The 27,546-nt window shown below is 42.5% G+C and overlaps 1 protein-coding gene across 4 annotated transcripts in view; it reads left to right on the forward strand.

The window, feature by feature from the left end:
* Nucleotides 1–421: 421 nt before the first annotated feature.
* Nucleotides 422–27,546, forward strand: part of IQSEC3 (IQ motif and Sec7 domain ArfGEF 3) — a 108,724-nt gene continuing 81,599 nt past the window's right edge. For all 4 annotated transcript variants that reach the window (XM_026116960.2, XM_026116963.2, XM_026116961.2 and 1 more), the window contains exon 1: nucleotides 422–1,196. In XM_026116960.2, the coding sequence (XP_025972745.1) occupies nucleotides 700–1,196 (497 nt within the window). In that variant the 5' untranslated portion in view covers nucleotides 422–699. The remainder of the gene's footprint in view (nucleotides 1,197–27,546) is intronic.

Below are 27,546 nucleotides of genomic sequence, written 5' to 3' on the forward strand. Positions count from 1 at the left end.
GCCAAAATTATTCTTAAAAAAAAAAAAAAGAAAGAAACCACTAAGTCATCCTGGGGAAAAAAAATTTAAAAAGCATAGTAACATCTAGAAATGCCGTTCAGGGAGGACAGGGGAAAACGCGCTGAAGAGGCTGCAACGAGCCCTGACGGGGCCACGGCCGGGGCGCCTGAGGCGGCGCCCGCTCCCGCCTCTCGCCGCCGCTTCACCCCCGCGCAAGCCCCAGGTGGCCGCAGCGGCACCGTCTGCCTCCGAGGGGCCCCGGACAGTTTCTCTCCAAAAAGCCCCACGAGCAGCCCCGTCCCGAGTGAGACCCGCCCGCGCTCCGGCCGCAGCTCGGCGCCGGGACCCCGCCATTGCCCCCGCCCCGGCTCCCCTCCGCGCCTGCGCAGCACGAGGGGGCGGGGCCTCCGCTGTGGCTCCCGCGCCCCCCCTTCCCCCGGCCTCGCCGTGCGTGGCGCGCGGGGGCAGGGGCAGGCGCGCGAGCCGTCTCGCCACCCGCGCGCGTGCGTGAGTGACTGCGCGGACGAGCGGCCATTGGGCGCGCGCGACCTTTAGGGGCGCGCGGCCGTTGGGCTCGCGCGCCCGCGCGCGTGTGTGTGCGTGCATGGGGCGGTAAGGCGCCTTCCCGCAGCCCGCGCCGCTCTCGCCGGAGCGCCGGCGGCCGGGCAGGGCAGGGGGGCCCGGGCCGGGAGCAGGGGCATGGAGAGCCTGCTGGAGAACCCGGTGCGCGCCGTGCTCTACCTGAAGGAGCTCACCGCCATCGTGCAGAACCAGCAGAGCCTCATCCACACCCAGCGCCAGCGCATCGACGAGCTGGAGCGGCGCCTGGACGAGCTGAGCACCGAGAACCGCAGCCTCCGCGGGCAGCAGCCGCCCCCCGCCGAGCCGCCGGCGGCCCCCGCGCCGCCCCAGGGCCCCCAGCCCGAGCAGCCCCCGCCGCCGCCGGGCCAGCCCGACCCGCTCCAGCACCACCAACAGCTCCCGGCGCAGCAGCAGCAGCAACAGCCCCCGGGCAAGCAGGCACCGGCGGGCCCCGGCGGCGGCGGCGGCCGGGCTCCCGGGCACCAGCACCCCCCGCTGCAGCCCCACCAGCACCCCGCGGAGAAGGACGGCAGGGAGAAGGGCTGCTGCGCCGCTCTGCTCCAGCACAAGCCCCCCCAGGCCATCGGCAAAGGCGTCCTGAGCAGGAGACCGGAGTAAGTGAGAAGGGAGAAGGAGGCGGGCTGGGGGCGGTGGTGGGGGAAAGCAGCACAGCGGGCTCTTTCCGGGCCACAGTCCAAGGGAGAAGTGGTTTATAACCCCCTGCAGCCTCGCACGGAGAGAGGCAGTGTGTGGGTGGGTGGGGAATCCCTCCCTCGATGCATTCTCACGGAGAGCAGACAGAGTGCAAAGAGGAGCCAGGATGCTGCTTCCAAGAGGCATTTGCCTCCTAATTCACCGCTTTTATTTTAATGTGCAAGCGTCTGTGGCCTGTTTGAACCCACTCGGGCTGTTCACCCACGGTGCCTACACACAGCATTATGCCCTACTTGTCTGTCGTAAATGAGTCTTTGATCAAAGATGAGTGTGGTGTAGCCCAGACAGGGAGAAGAAGCTTTGTAAAGGACAGTGGCATTGTGGCAGTTGCTGTTTGCCTTAAATTGCTGGTATCTGACAAAGAAAAAAAATCTTCACAGAAAGGAGTTGGGATTTTCTTACCCTTACTCATGTAAGGGTATAGCATATGCACTATATTGCATGTGATGCATGCATGTTTGTAGAGATACAGATGCTGCACATATGTTTGACATTTAGGATGCATACTCTACTTGTGTTGGTTGTCTTTTCTTTTCTTTTCTTTTTTTTTCTTGTGAGTGGCACCTACCGGTGATCCAGCTCTTAAAAGGACAAAGTATTTTTTGCTGGCCCTTCTTCTTTAGTGAAGAAAGCATGACTACTAGTACTGAATACTGATAATGCTCTGTGTGCATGCATGTATAGTAAACAAGGACTAGCATTCCAGTGCTATAGGGGGTGGAAGAGGCTACTACTGAAGAGTCACATTTTTTTGCATTACTTGTCCTGCATGTGACGTCAGTACACCAGCTGGTAAATACAACTGCACTCAGTATTATATTTGCCTTTGCTTAGGCACTTTGAAAGTAAGGGAATGTTTTCTGGTTGAAAGCCAGAGTTAATGAAGTTAGGAAGAGAAGGAGCACAGTTTCTGATCTGGTCTCTCTTGTGTAAGAGCAAAGGTCATATAAGTAGCAAAGCTAGATCTGCATTTCTTTCCTAGAATGAACTCTATTGTTTTGGCTATAGTAATATCAAAACAAATGAAGAAGGCAGCACACTCTATAGCCCAGAACATGTTCTTTGTCTCTTTCGACACTTTAGATAAAAGGGCCTCTTCTATCTCATGTTTGTTTTGAATACAAAAGCATAGCTAGAACATAGAGTTAGATTTTCAGCTGCTGTAAGTAGAGTTATGCCACTTGATATCAGCTAAGCATCTATCATGATTCTGTGAAAATCAGTGGAAAAATTACTATTGAAAGAAATACTATTAAAGGTATACATCCAGTCCAAGGCATGCTTGAATCCCAAAAGACAGATCCATACTCCTAAAATACTGCACTGCAAGGACTTAATTTTGCAAGTACAACTTAGAGGATCTGAGTGGGCTACTCAGAGTGTTAATTCAAGTAGTAAGCATTTGCAGGATCCGGCCTTTATTCATCACGCAATAGATGAAGTTTTAAAAAGACACAGGGCCTGATCTTGAACTCAAGCCCATTGTTTTAAATCCAGAATAGCTTAGGTTAAGTCACGCAGGTCAAAACAGTAAGAAATCCATATAAAAACGCATAATCAACCTCACTGTTTTTTAAATAGTGTGTCCCTGCAGTGAAGGCACTGTTAGAAATATCGTATCAGCAAGGGCTTTCCTTTCATCTGAACAGAGTTTCTAACATACGTCATTATAGAGGCTGAAGAATCAATTTCTATGCACAAATCTAAATACCTCCTTCTTATCTGAGCCTTTTTGCAGTGGGGTTTGATTAGGGGAATAAAATTGTAGATTTTTTCTTCATACTAAGATGCACAGGAGAACTGTATTAAGAACACAGCTGATATCTGATATATCATAGCATAATCTATATATATCAGATAGATAGATAAATATAGGTAGCCTTTTTGTGGAAAGTCGGGGCTACTGCCAGGGATAACAGAGCAATCCCTGCAGTGATCTTTATTCAGGAAGATTAAAATAGACTGCTTCTGTTTCCTTCTATAGCTTAGGCAAACCAAAGTCTTTGTATAGAAAAGGAAATATGAGAAATGCAAAACAGTCTGCATTTTTCACTCCTGCAGGTTCCTGGGTTTTTTTTTCATTGATTGTATACACTGGGTTTCATCCTCTCTCATCTCTGACTGTTAGAAGGAAATCAAAGAGACCGTAAAATCTAACTTAAAGGCAACTTGGATGTGAAGGATATTTCACCTCCTTTTGACAGCATGCCCAGTATCGCTTATGATCCAACTGGCCAACCTGAGAGTTATGTTTTGGCTTTTCTGTGACAGCAGGGGACAGATGCTTTAACATACCTACACAGAATAGGTGACTGCACTCCCTTCCTCCCTCCTCACATCTATACTCATATTTGACACTGTATTATAAACCCTGAAATTCAACTCTGAATTTTTACCTCTTAGCAAAGAACTTAGGAACTGACTAATAATCACTACAGAAAATGGCCACTCTAAGCAGAACAGAAATGAAATTTTAGCATGTCAGGATGCGGAGGCTGAAAGCAGGGGTTAAAGCAGCACCCACGCAGCACCTGGCTGTCACTGCCCAGCAGTGGAATTTCCTCTATCTCTCAGAAAACAAGAGGTTCTAGACAGCATGTTTAAATGTACGTGTGATGTCCCCTCTCACCTCAGACACCACGCAGTGATTTTGTTCATTTTCAGCCAGGATTGAGGTTTTTTTGCAGCCCAGCTCACCTCAAGCCCTGGATAGAAGTGAAGAGCTGAGCCCTTGGACACATGTGACTATTCATGTCAGCCAGGGCAGTCTTCTGTAGGGGGCTTGCAGGAAAAAAACAACAAAAGCTTCTATTTTTTTTGAAGTTCAGTCTTACTTTCTTTGTTAGTTTTCATAAAACGACTAAATTTTTTTTTTAAGCCTACATTTTTTAAAGAGAACAAAAATCACATGCCTAGGTTATAAGTCCTTCTCTAAAGAGGGAGGAATTCTGGAGTTATGCGGAAGCCCACTAATTGTTGCTACATGCCATTGTGTGAGAAAGGTAGCACTGAGCTTACCTATGAGAGGAAAGATAGGGCAAAAGGTATTTGAACAGATCCTCAGCAAGAATTAGGCTGATTATTATTCCATGGCATCTGTCTCTTTCTACCTTAGGAATCTATTGCATAAGTGCCTCACAGCTTTAAAAACAAAAAATAAGGTCATTCGTCATGGAATGTTTTGCTTCAAAAATACAGGTTGCCAAATTAGCATAGCTTAGATCACCCTTATTAGGCAGCCTGTTATCTTAAGGGACCACCCCAAAGTATCGTCAAATGCTGTGAGTATAAATTTTCCTTTCATTCTTTATCAGAAAACTACCTTCTTTGCCAATCCTCAATACCCTTCACTGAGTATCAGAGAAATGCCACAGGGTTGAATTTAGCAGATTAAGTCTAAATGGCCCAAATCCTGCAGTCATTTTATCAGTGAAACTCTTTAAAGGGGAGCTCTGCCTATGGAAGATTTTCAACCTGTGCATTAGCTGGAAAACTCACTTTGATAAATACAGTTAGAATAACAACTAAATACATTGTAGTTCCTTCCATCAAAAGGCATGGGTGCAATTTACTAATATTCTGTGTGGCAGTAAAGTCTTTTTTTTAACCATGTCACCAACAGTGAAAAAAGGAGTAGAAACATTATTTATCTATCATGACATAAAGAATCTAAGCACTTCCTTTAAATTATTAGTCTGTGTTTGTATTACAAGATCATCTCCTGATGCAAGAACAAACTCTTAAAACTCTTGGAAGACATTTTCTAAAATCACATTTTCCCAGAGGTCTTAAAACTCATTTGTATTTGTACTGGGCTGAAACCTATTTTATTTTATTTTGTATTGGTTCTAGATAACATTTTTTATCTTAGTGAAGAGGGCATGGTTTAAAAGACTTGATGTTAGAGTCGCTTAGTCTCTGTTGTGGTCTGAAGCTGTTTGCTATATTTTTGTTTAATTTCAAAAGCTCAATTATGTAACTTTAAAATGAAGATATTGTATATGCAGAGGTGCCGTTTTCCATAATTTTTCTTTTTAACTATGCATTAATGTTCTATTCTATGGATTATCTCCAGGGTAAAGGCATTAGACAAAATTCCACCGATTTCAATGGGTACCAACAATTACTGTAAATATTATGGCTTGCTATTAACATATTTTGCTGTATTTGCGCATTGCACCAGCACAAAAAAAAAAAAAAAAAAAAAAAAAAAGGCCAGAACAATCGTGAATTGCTTGTGCACCCCCAAATATCCACTTCTTTCACTTTAGATGCACAAGGAACGCTACGTTTGCCCTCTGCTTTCATTCTTTTGGATTCACATTTCCCCCAACCTATTTCAGGGCTTAACTCCTTTGAGCTTTCACATACCAGAAATAGTTGCATTGGTGCTGCCCTGGGTGCTGCAAATCCCTGCGAGCAATGTGCAGTTTCGGCATTAAAAGTTATATGGAGTAGAGTGCTGTAAGCTGGCTTCAAATGACAGAGGTTTGCATTGGCATAGCTACACAGGTGCTAAAGCCCTGCTTAGATCAGATTGAAATAAAGAGCATAGGAAAAGGGAAAAAGAAAGCAGACTGTGACAACCTCCCATTTTAAGTTATATTCATCCATACTGGTTCCATTCACCTTTTAATTAGCTGAAGACATACATTATGACATGAACACACTCGCGTTATATCTGCATCAGGGCCTGTAAAATCCCAGGCAAAGGAATATGGAATTAATGATTCATAACGATATTGTAAGAAATACCAGATGAAGCAGAAAAGGAAAAAGCCTTAGTTTAGGAAGGGTTCAGGATGAAACTGTAGCTGCAAAAAGACTTATAAAACTGCCTATTAAAGATGGAATGAGGAATCCACCTACAAGGAGAGCACCTCAATATGATGCTATGTAAAACCCTGGCCAGAACAACACAGTGTCAATGTCTAAAAGTGGTATTGTGGGAAATCTCACTGGCTGGATGAGAACCTCAGGAAGTAATAACAAGGAAGGAATCTATATGAAATACTGACTAAATGTGCTTTGGACAGATACCATAGGATTCTGTGTCCTGACTTCAGTTAGAGCAGTACCTGTAGTAACAAAGACTCATACTGATTGATCTTTTAAGAAGAAAAGCCAAGGCTGAAAGCAACAGCAAAAAAGGTGAAATTTTTAACGCTTAAATGAGGAGGGATGCAAATACATTTTTTTGTTTTTCTCACAAGATAGTGCAGTTCTTGTTTTTATGTCACTCAGCTGCGTGATCTGTTACAGCCAGGCTGTTCTTCTCTGGTGGTAAGGGTATATTTCTTGCATATGCTTGGATTGGCCCATTTGGTGTCACTTCCCAGGCAGATCTGAGGTTAAGTTGCACGCAATGACTTTAAGAGCAATGGGCTCACATGAGAACACTGTTAGCAAGCAAAAGAATTCATGTATGGCTATTTGGAAATGGTATAAAAGGAAAACGGCCCCAAACGAATGGGTATTAACATCACCTTTGAGAATTCCTGCCAGGGACTCAGTGCCAGGTGACTCTTAGGCCAGCTGTCCTGTTCTTTGCAGCATGTACGGTGTGGGAGGATACCCACTGTTCTGAGATTGCAACAAGTGGCTGATACTTACCTGTCCTTCAGAAAACCACATGTGCACAGGAATATACAGTTTAGGCATATACACTTCAATTTATGCATGCAGCCAGTTGCTACTTATATGAAACACAGGCTGTGTGTGTTCCCACCACACCATACATGATATTATTTACACTTTTGGTCAGGGTAATCCAGAGAAACCTAGTCTTGGGATGCACTTCTAGTCCTTGGATGATGTCAGACCAGAGCCTGTCAGCAAGCAATTTGGTCATTTGTTAATTTTGTCTTCTATATACTCATTCAAAAAAGTGTCTGCATGATAAAATGAAGTATGCTCCTGCAAGCATGAATACCTATAGACACAGAGATGTGTTGGATTGCAGTGATTTCCCTGCCATGGCCTTTTAATATTTTTCCTTCTCTCTTGGAATCCAAGTAGAAGGAGTAAAGAAGAGCTACTGTCTCTCTATCTTAATGTTTCTGAACCTTAAGTTTGTTTGTCCTCTGCTTTTCCTGTTATCTTTCCTGTAAGTGCCTAGTTATGTTGCTTTTTTTCTCTTTCTTTCTTAGTTCAGCAATGATTTATTTCCCTCTTTTTTAAATCTCTAGTATGAAACCTTCTTTTGTTTCTCCCTTAGGAAAACATTATAGAAAGCCAGAAATATTCCTCTGTGCAACAGATGGAAAATACTTCATTTGTTACAAAATTACCTGTAGCCTGTGATCATTACTTAGTCTGCAACCATGGAACCACATAAGAGCAGATGCGCAAAAGAGAAAAGAGACATTTATGAAGTCAGAGCCTGAAATGTGACTTCTTTTTCTTTTTCATGCAAATTTTTGAAATTATATATATATATATATATTTTCCCAAAAGAGATGTGTCCTGACACAAACTAGTTTAACAATATTCTATTATTCATCTGTTTTGGAGTTTGTTATTTCAGCCAGCTAAACTCTAGATGAGAAAATGAAAGTCTCGACTATTGGATTTGTTCTGTGCACTGGCTGTGTTTAAGAGGCAGTAAGATCTCTCAGCTAGAGCATTACACTGGCAGTCTTAAGATCAAAGTTCAGTTCTTCCTCAATGTAATTTTAACAGACTTTTGATGCTGGACAGTCCCTTTTTTCTCTGTGTGTTTTAAGATCTGTAACAAAGCAGTTGAAGATACATTGTTACAGATAAGAGTGGACAGACAGATCATGAACTATCCTTTTTATAAATTTCAACATAAGAAGCAGCATAGAGCCCCTGTCATTACTTGCAATGTGTACTGCAAGGCAGTATGTATATCTGCACATATAAGAGAGAATGTGTTTGCATGTACATTTGTCTACAGTATCTAAGAGAAAAGTGAAACAGCACCTAGTTTCTGTGCTTTTTATGCACAGAAAAGCAAATCTTCAGCTGGAGAAAATCAGTGTATCGTTACTGACGTCAGTACAGCCAAGGCAATTTACATCACCTGAGGATCTGTACCGGATTTTGTGCATCTGTCCTCACACACAAATACACAAACATCCACTAGTGTAAATGAGTGTTGACAATAGCAAAGAATAGCAGCTCATCGCAGAAATAACAGCCAACAATGAGAAAACCATCAAACAACATTTTGATTCTTTGTGTTACAATGTTTTGTTATGGTATTTTAATTTAAGGTGGTAGGAATTTTGTTGCTGCAGGGTTATAAAGACATATTTGTTCTGTTTGAAAATGCTTTTCTGTTCTCTACCTTGAGTACGCACTTTCAGTCTGCTTCTTATGCAGGTATTATTTTTATAGCTTTTCCTAAGATTATGTTCATTTATCAGCTGTTATTTTCATGTGCTCTGAAGTTGTAACTTTCTGAGGGGGATAGGAAGGGTTCAGTATTTTCTGTGGTTAGTTCCATCTAAGAAGCAATATTTTGGCTAAACTGAACTGATTTTTAATATGAAATGAAAGATGGTAAACTTCCTTATCTTGCCTGCCCTCTTCCAACTGAAAACAAGGGGGCCTGTGAGCTGCAGAACTAACAAAGCTTGGCTTCCAGAAGATTTGTGTCATCGCTACGTTTTCTGATGTCAGAACAAGATATGAGTTCTGATCTAAGCTTTTTCTGGTATTGAGGCTTTTATAACATCTCTTTCCAGTATGGAGTCTTCTGTGTGGAGTACTGGTTCAATTCACTCTGCAACCTTTCCCTCAGGGGAGACTCTACGAAGATCTCTCTGTTCTACCCAGCCACCTATTTTCATGGAACTCATAAGAAGTTAATGTATCTGAGATCACTATTACTTTGTTAAACTTTGTTGAAACTACACATTGGGATCCATAGTTAGAGAGTAGGAACCAACATATAGACACACACACGCATAGAAGGAACAAGGAAATATATGGTTACAGAAAACACATTTTCCTTAGGAAACCAGGCAAAAAGACCAAACCCCAGATATTTTTTAAAATTAGCTCACCCATACTCTACTCCACTCCAAATATGGGAATGTTTCATGGAGTTGGCTTTCTGTGTGTAATCACCTCTTAAAAGTCTTGGAATATTAAAGTTACAAAGAGCTGGGAAATGATGGCAGGAATTCAGTGGGCAGCCAGGTGAGTCTCTTGCTCTTTCTGGCTTCACATATGAATTTGGTGGATCATCTTAACCCACATGCTAAAAATTGCATGGGCATGAGCTGCTGCTGAGACAGTTACTACAAGAAAGGTTAATTTATATTTACTGAAACACACTAAAACATTGTGTCATTCTCAAGAGTAGTAGAAACTTGACACTGAAAACATTACAGAGGCTTGAGGTTTTCTTCACCTTTTGCTGCACTCAGATGTGTGTTCAAATTCTGAGCTTTCTATTAAAAAACAAAACCTTCCTATCAATCTGTTAGTCTCTCTGACATCCATTTCCAGGCAGTCCTCCAAAGCGGTTCACACTGCTGTAATGGGAGAGTCGCTCTCACAGCACCTTTTTCAGTGTCCAGCATCCTGGTATTGCTGTGCCCAAGTGGAGCCCTGTTCCCGAGGAACATTCTTGGATCCGTCTCCTGGAGAGATGTGGTTGTGGCCCTGAGGTCCTTAGTTGTCTCTACACAAGATAGCATTTACTGAAAGGCGGGTACCTGTCCAGATTTATAGGGATTATTATCTTTCTTTCTGTTTTGCTTACGGAATCACGCTCAGCCCTTGCTTTTGCTCCTCCATGAAGAACGCTGTTTCTGTCTTTGTTGGGCTGTTCCAGGAAACATTTTAGCTCTGCAGTCAGTTCTGAAGACTCACAAATGTCCTTGTCTTTCATTTGCTGGTTTTTAATTTGCAAATCCATTCCCAGAAGGACACCAGTAGATTGCCTGTGTCTGCCTAGGCACACATATGGCCCCCTTCACCATAGTAACTGAGTATCTGGATTTGTCCTGAGGGTCCATGCTGATTTCCATGTACAGTGGACCACTGACCTTGCCATCTGAACTTGCAAAGGATCTGAGGAATCTCCTGTCTTTTCTCTGAACACTCCATGGTTCCCAGGCCAAAGACTTCCCTTTAAATGGTTTTCTTCTATAATGATTGTGATTATTTGTGATAATAAATGTATATCCAGGCAAACTCCTCAAGTAGATAGACTACATGGACCAGTAATATGCACTAGTTTACAGTCTGTGTAGGTCTAAGAGCCAGATTCTGGCAAACCTGAGCAACTGAATTGCCTTAATTAAGTGGCTTCAAAGTTGGAGAGATATGAGATTACTCCTGTATACAACATCTGATGTTATAGATCTTCTTGAGCTGACTTCTGTCCCACCACTGGAGCTAGTTAGTTTGAGTTAGTTATTAGCCTGTCAGATTCCCTGCATACTTGCAATGGCAGTCATTTGGGATGGCACAGCCAATTGCTGTAATGCTTCCCCCAAGAATTCTTTATTGGTCATTTGGGAAAAGACTGAGCTCCTTGATAGCTGCAGTGACATCCACTGCTGGTTCCTCATTTCTGCCAAGAAAGAACTGAGATTCTCATCTTTGTCAAGCTGAATACATAAATACTGACTTCACTAGACATGCTCTGACTGGAATGATTATTCTATCTTTATTCTCTCATTTACTGTGGCTCTTACACAGCCAAGAAGATGGAGAATCCAGGACCAGATTGTATCCTTGATGAGTAAAAAGAGTTGGCAAAGAATTCTGGTCTCAGACATTTAAAGGTACTTAGCTTCCTGAAGGTGAAAGAACAAATCCATTCCTTTTTAAGGGGTGGTTAGATTTGGGTGCCTTTTTTTTTCCTGCTAAACTCTGTTTGACTTCAACAAGTCATTTTACAGGTAGGCAGGAGACAGGAAACAACTACTGATAGGATAGGAGGGGAAGAAGAGGATGAGAGTCATCTACAGTGTGTCTCCACTTTCTGTTTATGGCAGCCTTCAGGCTGGCCTTAGTTCTATGTTAACCTGCTCTTCAAACCCCAAGCCTGAAAGCATGGCTGTAGTATTGCCTCAGGACTGCATCCCAGGCATGCACACAACTGCATGCTCTCCCAAGCCTGTGCAGCAGTCATAAAATAGAGTGTACCATACTTGTGGGTTCTGTGGGGGTTACCTGTGCAGGGAGATACAGGTTGGTGGAAAAGGGGACAGCAGTGGGGAGGAGTTAAAAGGGGATGGTGAAAGGACCCACTGAAAGCTGAAGAATACATAAATGCCAGGCATCCCCATAACCTCATCCTGCAGAAGTCGTGAAGTGCTTGAATGCCTGGTTCATTTATGTGTGCTACTGTAATGACATTTTAATGTAGTTGGGAGAAGGGAGGGAAGGAATGACAGGGGGCTTTGTTCTATTTTTATGAGCCTTCCTACTCAGGAGAAATTACTAACGAACACCACACACAACATTACCTTTAACAGGTACTGACTGGTTGAAGCCACCTCCCCAGTCAGCAACTCCTGTGCTTGAAGAAGGAGCTCCCTACTGCATGCCCAGAGTGTATGTGACTAGCTCTCATCACAGCAGGATGGCAGCTTGTCAGATCTCATAAACAAATGCAGTTTGGCCTGGTCAGACAGTCTGGGAGATCAAGAAATACCTAGAGTGCTGGGAGAGGACACTGGGGTAGATCTGCAGATACTATCTCTTTCAGAATGTCCCAGCCTAGCATTAACATCTGTTTTTCAGATTACATGTCAGAGACTTAAAACACCTGTGTCCCTTCCCAGAATACACATGTAGAAAGCAAGGACATTATCCCTGTTCAGATGCTGGCCTGAATCTGTTGTCATATTCCTCTCACTGTTTTGCCTAATGACGATAGGTCCCATTCTCTATTGCCTTCCCCTTGTCAAGTTATTTACCCTTGTGTGGCATGGGTTTGAGATACTAGAAAATCATCACTGAGCAATTCACATCCTAGTACCTCAAGCACAAATGATAACATGACTTACAAAACAGTGAAGAATCAGGCCCATTCTTCTGCTGCAGTTTTATACAAGGCTTCATTGCAGGCTGCTATGGGCAGCTGTTGTATCTAACTCCAGGAACGGCTGCGTTTCAGAGATGAGCACATATACACAGTAATGTTACATTTTCTAAAGTGCTTTGGGGAATAATGCACTTATTCACAAGTGAGGTATTTGCAGAGTGTGTCTCTACCAATATCTAAAAGTGCAGACAAGTAGCAAGTGTGTAAGCTTTTCTTCTAACATATTTCTCACCATTGCAAGATCTTACTGCAGCATGGATGACAGAAAAACCATATAAGAAAAAATAATATTACCACTATCTCTTCTACATTACTGTTTATCAGCAGACCCTTCAGTGCTTTACAAAGAAGGTCCTACAGAAGAGGATAAGAGATGGAAAATGTTCTGCTTGAGTTCACCCAACAAGCCAAAGCTGAGAATAAAACCTGTGGCCCAGGGCACTGATCTGTCAAGTAAGCTACAGTGCCTTGAAAGAAGAAGACAAACAGAACAAGAAGTGTTAAATGTTACAAGGTCAACTTCTATGGCATAAATAACATTGCTCTAACTCCTAAAATCTGATTCACTTCCTGGACAGCTTTATGTTAGGAAGAGTTTTGCCCAAATAAAGATGCTAGAACTTGGTCAAAAATCTATAACATCTCTTCATGATTGGTGTCAGTCAGATATACTAGAAAGAAGGAGTGGCAGAGGCTGGAGATAAAGTTGAATCTTGAATTTGAGGGGGAATTGAAACACATGCTCTCAGGTAGACAGGACTGTGAATACGTATTGCACATAAGTCCAGCAAGGTTCGCAAAGGCAGCCAGCCCTTGTACTAATGAGCAAGAAAATATCACCAAATCCAAGAGATACATAAGTTGATGTTGCCTGTTTTGTTTCTTGCAGCAGTGAACCAGTTACAGGTTGCAGAGAATGATGTGGGGAGGGAGTAGCGAGAGGAGGTAGGTTAAGGGTCTACTGTCTCTGCTGTTTTGGTCTGATTTGATGAGAGAGAGCTCAGCAAGCACATGGAAGGCACCAAAAATCATTCCTCTTGTGAGAGCAAAAGGAAAAGCCTCCCACAGAGGTAGGCACTGCATGTGAGCTAGGGAAGTGGAAAGTAATTATCACAGCTGTGCATGTGAATAAGTTGACAGAGTGCCTTCTCCAAAAGCCACTGCCTAGCAAGATGAAGTCCCTTCTTCCCACAGCTGTATTATCCCTCTCCCTTTCTCCTATCAAATATAGAGCCTGCTGTCTCCATCCCCTTCCACCCCAACACAAACACACCAGTACATGCAAACACTAAGTCCTGCGTACAGTCTCCAAATCTTGCTCCGTGACACCCTTCCTGCCTTGGCCAAGGAGAGCTCTTGCTTCACTGGTACGCATGGCTTAATGGATTCTGGATTGAAGTTTACATTTCCAGTAAAAAGAAGAGCATTTGCCCTGTTCCTCCATCCTTCCTGTTTGTTGTACAGTGCCTGATGCTACAGCATGTTTCGCTGGATCAGTCTGACTTGCTGTAATTGACCCTTTGGGCAGGGACTTGTCTCGTAACCTGATGCTTTGATAGGGATCCTCCATCCTGAGGACTGGATTGAGGATTGGCCTCAAATTAAAATGACTCAGCATCTCAGAGGATCAGGACCTCACTCATCTTTCCATCTCCCAGCACCATTTTTTATTTCTCCATTCTTATTTTATTTGCTGCTGTTTTGAATTCCCTGGGGTAAAGAGTAACTGGAAGCACTGTTCCCTTGGGATGCAGTACAGCACCAGTTGGAGATACGTCACAAAAAATAGCTAAAATATTTTTCATGACATTTCCCTATTATTACTCCTTTTGTTAAAGTCATGAAGAAAATTTAGGACCTGTGTGGCTCCTGAGAGCAACAGGAGCATTTGCAGATACTGACCAGAATGAAATTGGCTTAAAGGGAGAGCATTTAGATCCTCTCTCCAAATTTCACTGGCTCCTTCCAGCCAGCACTCTACTTAGCTGGCCCTTGTTCCTCTTTCTGACTGGTAGTTGCACCCTCCTTTTCCCCTGCAACCATCATTCTACAGCTCTGCTGCCCAGAAGCCAGTGGTGCAGATGCCACTGCATCATGAAGGCAGTATAGGAATATAACACTGCTTAGAACAAGGCTTTGATGAAGGTTTCAGCTGCGAGATTCCAAAATGGCTGTTGGTGGGAGGGCTGAGAACATGGCATGAAGAGCAAACAGGAAGGGGGAAGTGGGATGTGAATGATACACCTGTATCCACAAGAGAATACATCTCCCTTCCACACATCCCTTTGACATACATTTGTGTACAGATAGGTGATGTTGGCTAGGAATGAGGGGTATAAAAGTATATAAAAGTATATACTCACTCACTTCTGGCTAGATGAGCAGTCTGAGATGTGCTTCATGTCACATATATCCAGTTTTTATACCTGATGGTTTTTATTCCTGATAGGCTTCAGGAACCCTATGAATTAAAAAAATCAACAGTAACGAAACACTGAAGGGGAGGGTTGCCCAGTGACTTTTAAAAGAACTTATATTTAGTTGTGTTGTTTAGTGGTGTGGTGATGACTATAGAAAAATCAGTTCTTTTGACCTGTGTTTTGTAGTCCAAAGAATAAATGACCACATTCTGAAACTGGGACTCAGAAAGCTGCAGAGATGGCTTTAGAAGAAGCTCTGAATAAGCAGAAAGGAAGTCATGCTGCAAGAAGGAGACAACTAAGTGGAGGCTTCAAGCAAGAGGAAGTCAAGATTGCAAAAACACAGGTGGGAGTGCTCAGGAGGCGAGCAAAATGCTGACTTCTGCACCTGTAACCCAGTTCCTGCTAGTACACAGAAACAAACAGGCAAAGGTACATATTACAGAACTGAGACTGCTGAAATCAAATGTAGGCTTTCTGATCTCAGCCTCAACTGTCAGACCACAGGCCATGGAGCAAAAAGATTGTATCAACATTCCTTGCCACTCCATTTCTGAGTGGCTGTAGCAAGCAATGTGGCAGGTGCTATGAGATCTTCAACAGTTTTGTTTCAATACAAACAGTAGGAGTGTTTTTATGGGAATTAACCCCATAGCAGGGGATGCTCCTATTTCAATGGAAACAGTACATTTTGTCTACAGGACGCACCATGCTACTACCACTACCCTCTGCTAGATGGGAAGAGCTTTGGAGGCAGCAAGTTCATGCATTGGCTGTCATGCCTACAGGCTGCCTTGGATCTGCCTTAAGTTGAATTGCAGTGAGTTTAGTCAGCTTTGTTCACCAGAGCCACTGTGCAAATCCAGAACTGGATTTGCAAGGTAGGAGTTGCTGGGCAGAACTGAGATGATTGCAGGAGGTCTGCATTTAGAGGAAGAGACACTGCGAACTAGAGGAAGAGATGCTGTAGAACTCAAATGCAGGACCAGTGCTGCGCAAAGAACTAGGAGATGCTGTATGACCAGCAATGCTGGTGAAATAGGTGAAGGAACAATACTGGAATAGCATGAGAAAGCATAAATCAGGATTCTAATGCATCAGCAGAACTGTGTGGATGATCCACACCAGAATAACAAGGCAACTTTCTGCATCAGCAGCAGAGCTGCATGAATGAATAGATCTGGGCTAGGAAAAGTCTGGTGCGCTGGCAGCTGCACAGCTGCTCAGGACGAGGCTAGCAGAGGCACTGCAGGTGAGGAGAAACTGCAGAGCTGCACAAAGGAAGTCTGCTTGTGCTCTGCTTGGCACCAGGCAGTAGCCATTAATCTTCCACTTCCCCAAGCACTGATATTCATATAAATTATGAAAAAAAAAAGTTCCTCAAATGCATCAGAAAAGGTTCTTTAGCTTTCATATTTATGAACTTAGATAAAGGAGAACTTGATGTGAATCTGGAAAAGTGACATCTCAATTTTATCTTGCCCATCATGATGATGAGTGCGAGTGTGATCTGATTACTTGCTACTGACCCCTCCCTTTCCCTCTTCCTTTGTAAAGTTCTGCTTCTCAGAGAACTACTTTTCACTGAACAGTTCAGGCTGTTCCTTGTCATCTCAGCCTAGTGATTTCCAGTAGCACCAGGCCAGAAATCGCTTCATTTGCTAACAGATATTCAAGTTAATAATAGCAAGCCCATCCATCCACTGAGGATATTTCTAGCCTGTTTTGCAAGATGGGAATGCTGCTTTAATGGCACAAAGCTGGCATGCAAGTGGGAATGCTGGTGCCAATTGGTGTAGCAGTATGTTGACACAAAGTCCATTCACCTTGAGAACTTTTGATGCTCCACATGGCTTACCAAATCATAATTACAATAATGGAGAGAGCATAGCAATTCCATAGGTAGCGGAAAATCAGGTAGATTTCTACCCGAGTAGAAAGACTTGATGCCTTTCCACAACACAGGATTTCTGGGTATGCATTCATTGACTGTCTGGGGATTAGACTTTGAAGAATCCAAACCAATTTTCTTGATCAGGCTTTTGTTGTTAGTGTTTTAATTATTAACTACAAAAGAATAGATTTTCAAGAAAAAATAAATCAGATCAAGCCACCTCCCAAGCAGCATTCAAACCAGTCTCCAAAAAAGATTTTCTGCAGAATTAACTAACCGTAGATGCAAACAAGAATACTATTCACATATTCTGTCTGTTCCCAATGTCTTCTAGACACTTGGTGTGTAATTCCTCTTTTGTTTACCTTGGAAAATATTGAGAGTAACCATTGAAGGCAATGAAACCAGTCCAGTGGAAGCCCACGGCCATGAAGAGACATAAGTGAGGAGAGAGCAGAGGCCCTTGGAATTCTAATGAGCCCACAGGCAACAGAGGCAGATTTAATTAAACCTTTAGTAGCTGGTTGAACAGTTAATAGGGAAGGCTGTTTCAGTCTTGGTAGAGATATAAGCTGCATTGCTAACTAAAAAATACCTTGAATAAACAAATAAGGAGAAGGGTAGCGCTGTAGTCAACGATGTCTGTTGTCTCTAAGAGAACAATTGGCTGTAGTAATGGACATGGCATGAGTCCCAATGCCACAGCAGCTGTTCCGTGCAGTGCTGCATATCTCAAGATTCATGCCCATTCCAGTCCTATCACAAGCGAGATAAAAATGAATCGAGAAATGATTTTTTTTACTTTTAATTTACCTTTTTAAGCCCCAATGTATTTTTATTTTCCAGACACTCAAAGCATGATGTCTTCATTCCCCCTATTTCCTCCTTTTTGTTGGTGAATGCAGTTGAGAAAGTTGGAGAATCACAAATAGGAATGTCATGTGAAGCTAACTCTCAAAGCACTGCTTTCCTTCCATACTTCAGTATTTCATTTTTCTTAAAAAAAGTGCAAGAAGACCCCCCAAGAAAATGATCATCACCAAAAACCTCCCAAAACAGAACAAAAATTATCCTACCCTCCTCCCCAGTTCCCTCATTATCCACTGTCAAGACCAAAAGCCCTACCACGTTGCTTTCAGTAAAGATCTGGTATATACAATATAAAAAAAAGGTGGTAAGACTGAATAAAAATAGTGAGAGGAAAGGGAGTGTTAATATAAAACCACACAGTGTCATCTCAAGGCAGCTTTCATAAATGCTGAAGAAGCAAAAAGCAAAATGCTTCATTTTGCCTTGCATTTCCCCAGAAAGCATTTACAGGGGCATGCATGAGTGCAGCAGTCAGCCTGTTATAATACATGCATAGTTTTTAGTAAATCTAATCGGTTGCCTTCATTTTATCCTCTCCTTTAACAAACTGAGGGTCTGTCTAAAGACTGTCTAAAGCTTTCCCAAGGAGAGATAATAAAGAGAACATTGATACAAGAACTCGTTAAGACAAATGAGTTTCAGGAAAGTGATTTATGTCGGTGAATTTATGTAAAGGATCTTGTAATCACTCCAACCCTGGCACCGTCTGACAGTTGTTTTTAGGAAGGAAGTTAAACAGAAGAGTGACTGCTGCATAGCCCTCTCCCTCAGAAGGCTGGGTTAATGAAACAAAATAAAACAAAATAAAAAAACCCAGCAAACAACTGGAAAGAGAAAATGAGGTAGAAACTAATGCTATCAACTGATCAGACCTGTTGCATTTCAGAGGTTCATGCCATCCAGAAGTCACAAAGCCTCAGCACATTCTGCAAGATGGCATATGAACCCTTCAAGTTGCTGCTCTTGGGCCAGATGGCAGTATTGCTGGAGCATGTTGAGCAATCTATTCTCAGATGCCAGCATTATTGTTTTATGGAGAGCTAAGGGTGATGTGGCAAGTTTCCCATTCTCAAACGTGCTAGTATTGCTTGGTCCTGGAGGTTCTCATTTGCCTCACAGCCCGTTGTATTTCATGTGGAGCCCATCAGTGGAGGAGCCTGCAGATGATACATCATTCAGAAGCAGCCTCCATATGGGTTTGAATTTCAATTCTATAAGTTTGTACAATTCCCCATTTTCTTTCTTCCTGCCTCTATCTTCAATCTCCTTCTATTATTAACAGTTCCTCATCTTTTCTTTCACTGGAGCACTCCTTGGATTGATGTATAAGCCCTAACTTATTTAGTCACCAAGGCAGAACTGGAACTTCCAAATCACATGATAATACTCCACATCCTATTCTTGTGCTTCCATCATCCTCTATTCCTTTTGTTTTTCTCCTGGCTCCTTGCAGGTTTTTCTTGTTATGAATCTGCCATCAGTCAAAAAGAGCACGTCATCAGAAAGATGGAGGATTTTTATTTCATCTGAGGTCAAACAATAAATGTAAGTGCCTTTCCCTTGATATTTGTGAGACGCTGAGGCTGCCATGGTCTTCCTGGGCCATCACAAGCAAGAAATAGGCTTAGGAAAGGGAATGGAGTGCAGACGCCTCCTAATTTCATCCTGACGCTTGGAGCTCTCAGTACCAGCTGTTACAAAAACATATAAACCAATAGGCCAGAAGGGACCAACTGAGTCACTGATTCTAGTTCCTTGCAAAACCAAGCAACCATGCATTAGATATCTTACAACAAAAATCCACCAAACTTTTATTCTATATGCATCGCAAGCTGCAAAACACTTTCCAACAAACTTGGCAGCCACTAGCAAAAGACCGAAGGCCACAACTAGAAAATGTAACAGAAAGAAATCAAAGGAAATCAAGAATATCACATGAGTCCTAAATTACTGCAGAAGTACGGTACGGTAAGTAAAACTCAATGATCCTAGAAAGCAGGCCATGCTGTCCACTGGAGAGGGGGATGACTAGAGGATAATGAGAGACTGAAGAATGGAGTGAAAGAATATTGCAAATGCTTTGGGTTTAGAATCTCCCCAAAAGAGAAAGTGACACAGACATACTTACACGTAATTAAACTCCTCCCTCCCCAACCACAACACCTCAGGGATCCTAAGATTCCATTAAGGAACCTAAGTCTGTATCTAGGCATTCACACAATTTTGTTCAGAGTGCTTGGCACATAGAAAGACCAAACTGTTGAGTTGCACTGAGCTGGCCTGCATCTGCCATGTCTGCATAGACACTACCAAACAGTGTGTATTGTATGAAGAAAAAAAAGCCTAGAGTGATTCAAAACAGCATCACTCCTTCTCTACTTGCAAGTGTCTCATTAGCACCTCTTGCCCTCAGCTGCATTTTAGATTCCAAAAGTTGAGAAGGAGCTAGTCTAGTTACAGAAATATTTCCAGAGGTTTAGGAGTTTAGCTCTGGGTTATGGAGAAGAGTGTAGGACAGAGGGAGCCAAATAATTTATCTTTCTGATTTTAAGGATCACGAAGGAAAATGTAAGCCTATGACACTGAACTGTTGAGTAAGAGATATTGACGAATATCCTGCCAAGATCTAATATCTTACCCATTCCAGCTAGTCACTGTTGGATTTCCAGAATCAGTGATGTAATGTGGAACTGTGCACACCCGTGAAAGTTTAGCTCACTCCTTAGTCTCTTTGCTATGTAATTTTGCTAAGGAATGTCTGGCGTGCAGTTCCCTTGTGTGCATGGCCCTTAGTAGTGCCCAGCCCTGCAGATCTTCGACAGATCAGCATCCCTTTCACACAACCTTGAGGTACCTCCTATTCCCTAGCCAAAGCAGTCATGAAATTCTCTGCTTCCATCCACATCTTTAACAAGGCTTTTCAGGAATATTTCCCCCCTTAGGCATAAGACTCTGTGAATTAAAGAATTCAAAGGATAAGTAATTGGAAACAGTTCCATCAAATAAGGGTCATAGACGTGGAATTTCCTTCTTGCCCTGAGGGACACTGTACTTCATTTCCAAGTCAAAAGAATATTAATTTACATTTAAAGAACCCTTCTTTATCCTGAGCACTCACACTGATTGTTACTTGCCACTGAGACGCAGTTGCCTCTGGGACAGAAGGCAGCAATGTCCCTGTGATCAGCTTTGCCATTTCTCCCAGAAAAACTGTTGTGCAGGTGTTAGGCTAGACCAACTGATACCAGGGCATTAGTTGGTGCTTATGAGCATAGTGATTTCTGTTAACCAAATGCAATTTGACAGAAGACTCCAGCTTTAGACATGAAAGCACGAAACAATAAAAAAATCCTTTTTGTTTTACTAGCAGATCAAGTGGTCAGGACTTCAGCATTACATCTTGCTGGGGGCCCTGGAAGTTGTAGCACCATGCCACAGCACTGGTTCAGTGGTGACTCAGATGGAAGAATACCACCCACTCTTCAGCAGCACCCCCTTCAGTTTTTCTTGGATGTCTCCAAATCAACTGCAGGCCTAGGCTGACCCACTTAGCTTATAATAGTTGACGTAAGTGCAGCCTAAGGAAGCATAGCTGCAGGCCACAGTGTGTTGCTAAACAGACTCTTGTTTCAATTCAGCGAAGAAACTCTAGCAACTGCAATGAAAACCTGTCACAGTCTGTTTGCTTTTGAATTACCCTGAATCCAACTTTGCCATGAATTTTATCCTCTTAAATACAAGGATCTTGCTCCAATTCTTTTTAAAGGAGAGACGCACACCCTTGCAGATGGCGAGAATACAACACAGGCAAAGCCCAGTCTTCTTCCCAAAACATTTCCACCTGCCAGTCTTGAACCAAATGAGCCTAAATTTATACCTATTTTCAACATTTTCCCCATTTTTCTTCCATAAAGGATTTTCATGCTCCAAGTCCCTGCTGGTGACAGAAAACTAAGTTATCAAAAAAAAGTGAAGGGGTAATTTCCCCTAGTGTAACCAGATCAACGTCAACAATTTAGTCTGAAGTGAAAAAAAAAGCTGGTGAAAAGGGATAAAGAATCAAACAGAATCTTACAGAGGCAAGAAACTAAAAGCAATAGGATGACATACACTTCTGGGAACTCAAATAATATGGACTGTATGCTTGTTCTGGGACAACAGAATTAGCTTAAAGAAACCAGTCATGTTTCCAGGAATATTGGTTTCTGAAGACATGCTGCCATCATTTGTGGGATTTTCAGCATACCTGCAATCCATGGTCGAGCAGGACAGCTCTTCAGTTCCTACCCCAAATGGATTAGTGATCTGAGCACTTTGCTCCAAACCCTGACCCAGGAGAATGGGGTTCAGTTCTAAGGCAAAGGAAACTAACTTCTCAGGAGCTCACTGTGGAGCAGCAAATCTCTGATTTGACATTTGAAGGGCAGCGTTCCCATCTGCTCTGAATGAATGTATATTAATGTAAAGACTCAGGACTTCTAAAGTCACCAAGAGATTTCACGTGCTTAGTTTCCATTAACACTCATGGAAAAGGATCCTCCTAGGCAGACTTGAAGTCCTAGATAATCTTCTAGTACATTTTGCAAAAGTAAGGATTTGTTTAGATATTCCTGGCTCAGAACTCCTCCTTACACAGCTGTGCAGCATACTGACTGCCAAATCCCACCTAAGAGATGGCTAAACATCAATGTCTCTCTCCTTTTCACACCCTCCTCCCCCCATGAAGTACTTAAGGGATTAACGGAAGCATTAAGAAAGTTGCTTATTTTTCCTATTCCAAACAGCTGCTCTGCTTTCATTGTACAAAAAATATCAGTAGTTCCATGCATGGCAAAGCATCGTCGCTGTCTTCCTTGCCCAGCTATGCTCCTTACACGGATTGGGGACCCAAGACATGAGTTTAGCATCAAGACATTAGTTTTTCTCCCTCCAACACATCTCCAGCAATCAGATTTCTAACATTCCCTCCTCCCCAAAGCAAATGCAATCACATATGTATACATGGTCACCACTGCTGCATGAGAAAGAGCATATGACATGTCCCAGATCAATGAATAGTGTTGCAACATCTTCTTCACAGTTACAGTGTGAAAGCAGACATCATAATGCCAGCTCACAGCATAGATGGGGGTTGTTTTCACAGATAGTATTGAACTGTATTAACATCATTTTGCAGAGAGATCATTATCTCAGATGAATTTCAGTCACCCTAAACCGAGCTGGATCACATTACTAAATGAGGAAGAACGTACTGCACTTGTTCCATTATGATTGAATTGTACTACCAGAAAAATTCCATCCAGTGGCTAGCCTCAAAGAAGATAGCTTTTCCTTTTAAGAAGTAACACAGCTTGGTTAGGATTCAAAAGTCTTTTTCACTGAGCATATGCATAAGGAGTTCTTGTAATCCCTCTCTTGCACCATTTGAGGATATTTATGAACACTAAAACTGGCTAAGAAACCACCCACACATTTTCAGTTTAAGATAAAGTCTCATGAGAACCTGTATCTTTCAGTAAAATGTAACACCTAAGAATCAGCAAACAGGCTTTGGTTCCTATTTTTTCCATTGAAAGATGCTTAAAAAAAGTTGACCAGCATGAAAAACCTGGAAGTTTTCCTTCTGGGCCAGAAAAGCCCTTGTTGCCAGGAGAATGTCTGGACTCTAACAATTTCTGACCGGTTGTCATCTGATCAGTTGTCGTTCAGACAGAAACTTGACTTCTTGTGTTTCAACCGGAACTGATGTTGGTCATGGCATCTCTGGAGCAAGCTGTCAGAAAAAGACTCAACAATTATTACTCTAATTGTACCATTTAGAGGCCAAGGAAACTTCCTACTCATTATTCCAATAATAGCAACAATGCCTTTTGAAAGGGGATTAGCTGAAATTTCAAGTGTGCCAATCCTCCTCAGCTCTGAAAGCTCTTCCATTGATGCCAAGCAACAAGATTAGTCTGCAGGAGGAGGGAGCCTGCATAGCAGTGAAGTGGTATAGTGCACACAAGATTTTCAGGATTGATGACATTAGTTGCAGTGGGCTGAAAGCTCCTAGCTATTCAATATGAACAGGCACAGTTATAGGAAGATGGCCTAACTACAGGCAGGCTCCATAGAGGAACCTATGCTTGTGGGATCTGCAATAGTTAACAACCTTCTCAAACTTAACGCCAAAGCAGAGACATATTGTTAGAACAACACAGAAGGAGGGAAAATGACTGCTTTTCCATCCTGCATGCATTGTATGGCTGGTGCCTCTCATGTTCTGTCCTCTTATAGGAAAATGTTTTGGGATCAGTCACAGAAAGGGAGGGGGGCTGTATTTTGTCTATATTGTTTGATTAGGAGAGAATGTCTCAAATGCTTGTATGAAGGTTTGTAGATATTTGTTCCTGTTCACTGGCTGAGCCTTCCATTTTGCTGGGCCTCCATTTTATTTTTTCCTTTCCGTACAGTGGCTATTAGTGATAATCAGTTAGTAAAAGAGATAATATTATTGCCTGTTAGGCCATGTTGCAACTCTTCAGTCTGATTATTTTATTCTTTGTAAAATCAAACCAAATTAAATATCTTGCTTATGCTGTACTTCCCACCTCATGACATGTCTTCCGCCTGAATGGAAGCGGACAAGATGTGAGAACTCAACTAAATTGTTAATGTGTGCCTTGGGGAAAGAGGCAGTTACCATTTTTAATGATCCCATGAAATAGACCCAAATTCTAGGCATGTCCTTTGCCTTTAGTTTTCTTCCTGTATATAAATGCCATCTGAAAAACAAATATGAGCACATTCCTTCTTTGCAGTTTAGTAGGAGAGATGGAGAATGATTGGTTTAAGGAGGCCTGGAGACTGGAGGAAATAAACCCAGCGACACCTATGCATTCTCATGGAGATTCTCTTTCAACTCAGGAAGGAGAGGGTTATTTTTCCAGAGGAACACAATGGGGGCTCCATTTCTCTACTCCCCACATACAAGCAGGTGTTTAGCCAGGTGCTGCTGTGCCCATTTGTATACTGCTGCAAGACTTTTATAAGCTTTAGTAGTAATTTCAACAGAAAGGTGTTGCTTATTTGCTCTGTTGACAAATAACTGGAGGTTGTCACCGTATTAGTGAGGATAGATGTTTGCATTTGAAAAGGAGGAGACTGGTTAGAATACTTGTAAAGTTAGCCTGTTAGTAACAACTGGGCAGTGCAGGTCAGGTCGATTTCTGTTCCTTTGGTTTATCAGTGACATGAGCCATTTCATTCCAGCCCATTTTGTGTTGCCTTCACTACTTGTAACTAATGGTTTGGTTTGCTCAACCTGGAAGGGTCAGGTTTATACCATTCAGGTTCAAGGCCCCTTTTTTGGTTGTGTGAGCTCATTTGCTATTCCAATGACAGATTACATAGCATCTGCAGCCCTGGCAGAGCAAAGATTGTACTCAATTCAGACAGACACAGCATACTGCTTCGGAGACAGACATATTCTTTGTGACCACAATTTAGGTAGGCTATGTAGAAGAGCACCAGGATTCAGGTGCCATTCTTTTCAAGGAAAGGTACTTGCTTCTGTTCCTTAGGGCTGCGATCCAATAAAGGAATTTACAATGACTTTTGGGGGAACATCTGGCCAGGTGAGCTGCTTGGCAGAAGTGACTCACACTATGTTTTCTAGAAAATTTTGCCATCATTTAAAGAGGTTTTTTGCTTTGCAAATTATCACAAATCAGAAGGGAAAGCAGCACAGGAGGGCTAGACTGCAAGCTTTAGCAGTTAAACATAGGTTGTTTCTATCTTTTAATCAGTGCACACATTCCCTCCCTCTCCCCCCACACACTTCTTGAATTTGTTGTGCTTGTTCCTTCCTCCCCAGTGAAATTAATCCTTTTGGCTCCTGCTCAACATGGTGTTAAGTGCCTACTTAAGTCTTTGCAGCAGTTTGAGCTGGTGAATACAGAGGAAGCTTAGAAACCAGGATTGAGGCATAGAAAAGTAGGAGCTTCTTTCTACAGACTTGCTTGCTGTGTGACATTGGACAAATTGTACCACCTTGCTTTACCTCAGCTTCCCCCTATGTGAGCAGAGAAGTGTTACTCACCTCTATGCCTGGGGGTAGCACGAGGTGTCTGCTAGTGGGGTTTTATAAAGAGCTTTGAGACTGCTGCCTTTGAAAGATGAGGGGTCTTGCTACAACAAGAGCTGGATGACTGGACGTGTTTGACAGCACTTTGTGGAGCAAAGAAATGAGTGCGACTGTGCTTTGTTGCCACAAAGAGGAGACGGTTTCAGAGACAGCTTTTGAAGCTGAATTCTATACATCATTTTAATGCAAGAATATAGTTTAATTTAGACACATACAAGACACTACAACTTCAAAAACTAGAATAGAGGCTGAATCAGGCAGCCATGCTGGAACATTCCTGAGCAACTGGCACTGCCCCAGAGCCAGCATTGAGTTTTGGGTCTTGAAAGCCTCTGAAGGAAAGAGACATATACTGTGCCTAACAACCCCATTTCCTCTTCCAGTCGGGTTAGGTGGTGCAGTTTGAGGTATAAACACTGTTTGGTGAGAGACCTCTTGGGATGGTAGTTTTAAATTGCTTAGTCACATTCCTATATTTCTAGCACCTTGAAGAAAGCATAGTGATTGAGACATATAGGTAACAACACAACTTCATACCTCAAGAAGTGTTCTCTTGTAGGTTAAACAAAGAAGGACCTTGAATTGAATTGCCTTGGAAAACTCAAGGAAAACAAAAACAGTAAGAGTGTTCTGCTAGTCTCTTATGGAGAAATAATAAAATTCCCAGTATTTAAATATGTTTTGATGATTAAATCTGTAGCTGGATAAGGCATTCCAAATGCAATAGGACAATTTTCCAGGGAGAATATTAAGAAGAAGAATTGGAAGCTGAAATTCAGAGCCAGCCTAGTGTTTCTGCAGGTAAGTTTTTTGCATTCAGAGCTCATTTGGAGAGGGAGAGAGACATAGGTTCAAGTCCCTGCAGATTCAGAGCAAAGGTTTCCGAACTCTCCAGTCACTCTGAATTAGGTAGAACAGGAACACAGCTCACTCAGTTTCCCACATGGCCTGTCAACAACTGGAAAAGCCTGTTTTGCAGGTCAGTCAAGACAATCAGAGGTCTCCTTTTGGCCTTCTGGCACACACATGGGAGGACAATGTAAGACAAGAGATGAGATAGCTAAACATAGAGATCATTCCTGCTGCTCTTTACCCTTCAAAGGGAATTTAGTCCTAGTGAGAAGTTCAGAATCGACGTTACTGAAGTCTGAGTTTTTCTGTTTACCTCAGAAAAGAAACACAGCACAGTCTGTGGCAGCTCAGGCTTCCACAGAATGCCTCAACAAATCATCTTCAGTCTTCACCTGACGGGAGCATACCTCAGGAGCATGGGGATAGTATCCTTGCAGCATATTACCACTTTGTTCTTTCAAAGCATCTTCAGCCCCAGGATCTCAAAAGGCTTAACAAATTTTCTTAAATGATGTGACTAGCATCTTGAGAAGGTTCACTGATCTCAGTGAGAAGATGGGACAGCTCAGAACCACTGCATTTTTTCTGTAAATGAAACACACACCTACTTCTGCTTCAAGCTGGGCCTATTCTTAGCATCAACTTAAAGGGATACAGTAAGTCATATAGCACTTTGTAATACTGGCACTCAGACTCTGTAGGGATAAGTGGGACAGTTCACACGTCTCTTGCTGTTGCTTCAATCTTTTTGTGGCTTTTGCCGGTCATATGTTGAGGATTATCTGTGAGCCATGGATTTTTCAGAACTGCATGCCTACACACATAATCTCTCTATAAATGCACATTCAAGTAGTATTCAACATAGAACCACCACGGCCTCCGAAAATCAGGCCATTGATTCTGCTACCTGTAGAAAAATGCTCCCATTTGAAAATGTTTAGGAACAAATGTAAAAAGAAATGAGATAGAGAGGACAACACAGGCATTAATAGGGGAGTTAGCTATATGAGAAGCCATATTGTTTACTGATTTTCCTGCTTGAAATGGCAGT

The sequence above is a fragment of the Dromaius novaehollandiae genome, chromosome 1 (assembly GCF_036370855.1).
Source record: "Dromaius novaehollandiae isolate bDroNov1 chromosome 1, bDroNov1.hap1, whole genome shotgun sequence".
NCBI lineage: Eukaryota > Metazoa > Chordata > Aves > Casuariiformes > Dromaiidae > Dromaius > Dromaius novaehollandiae.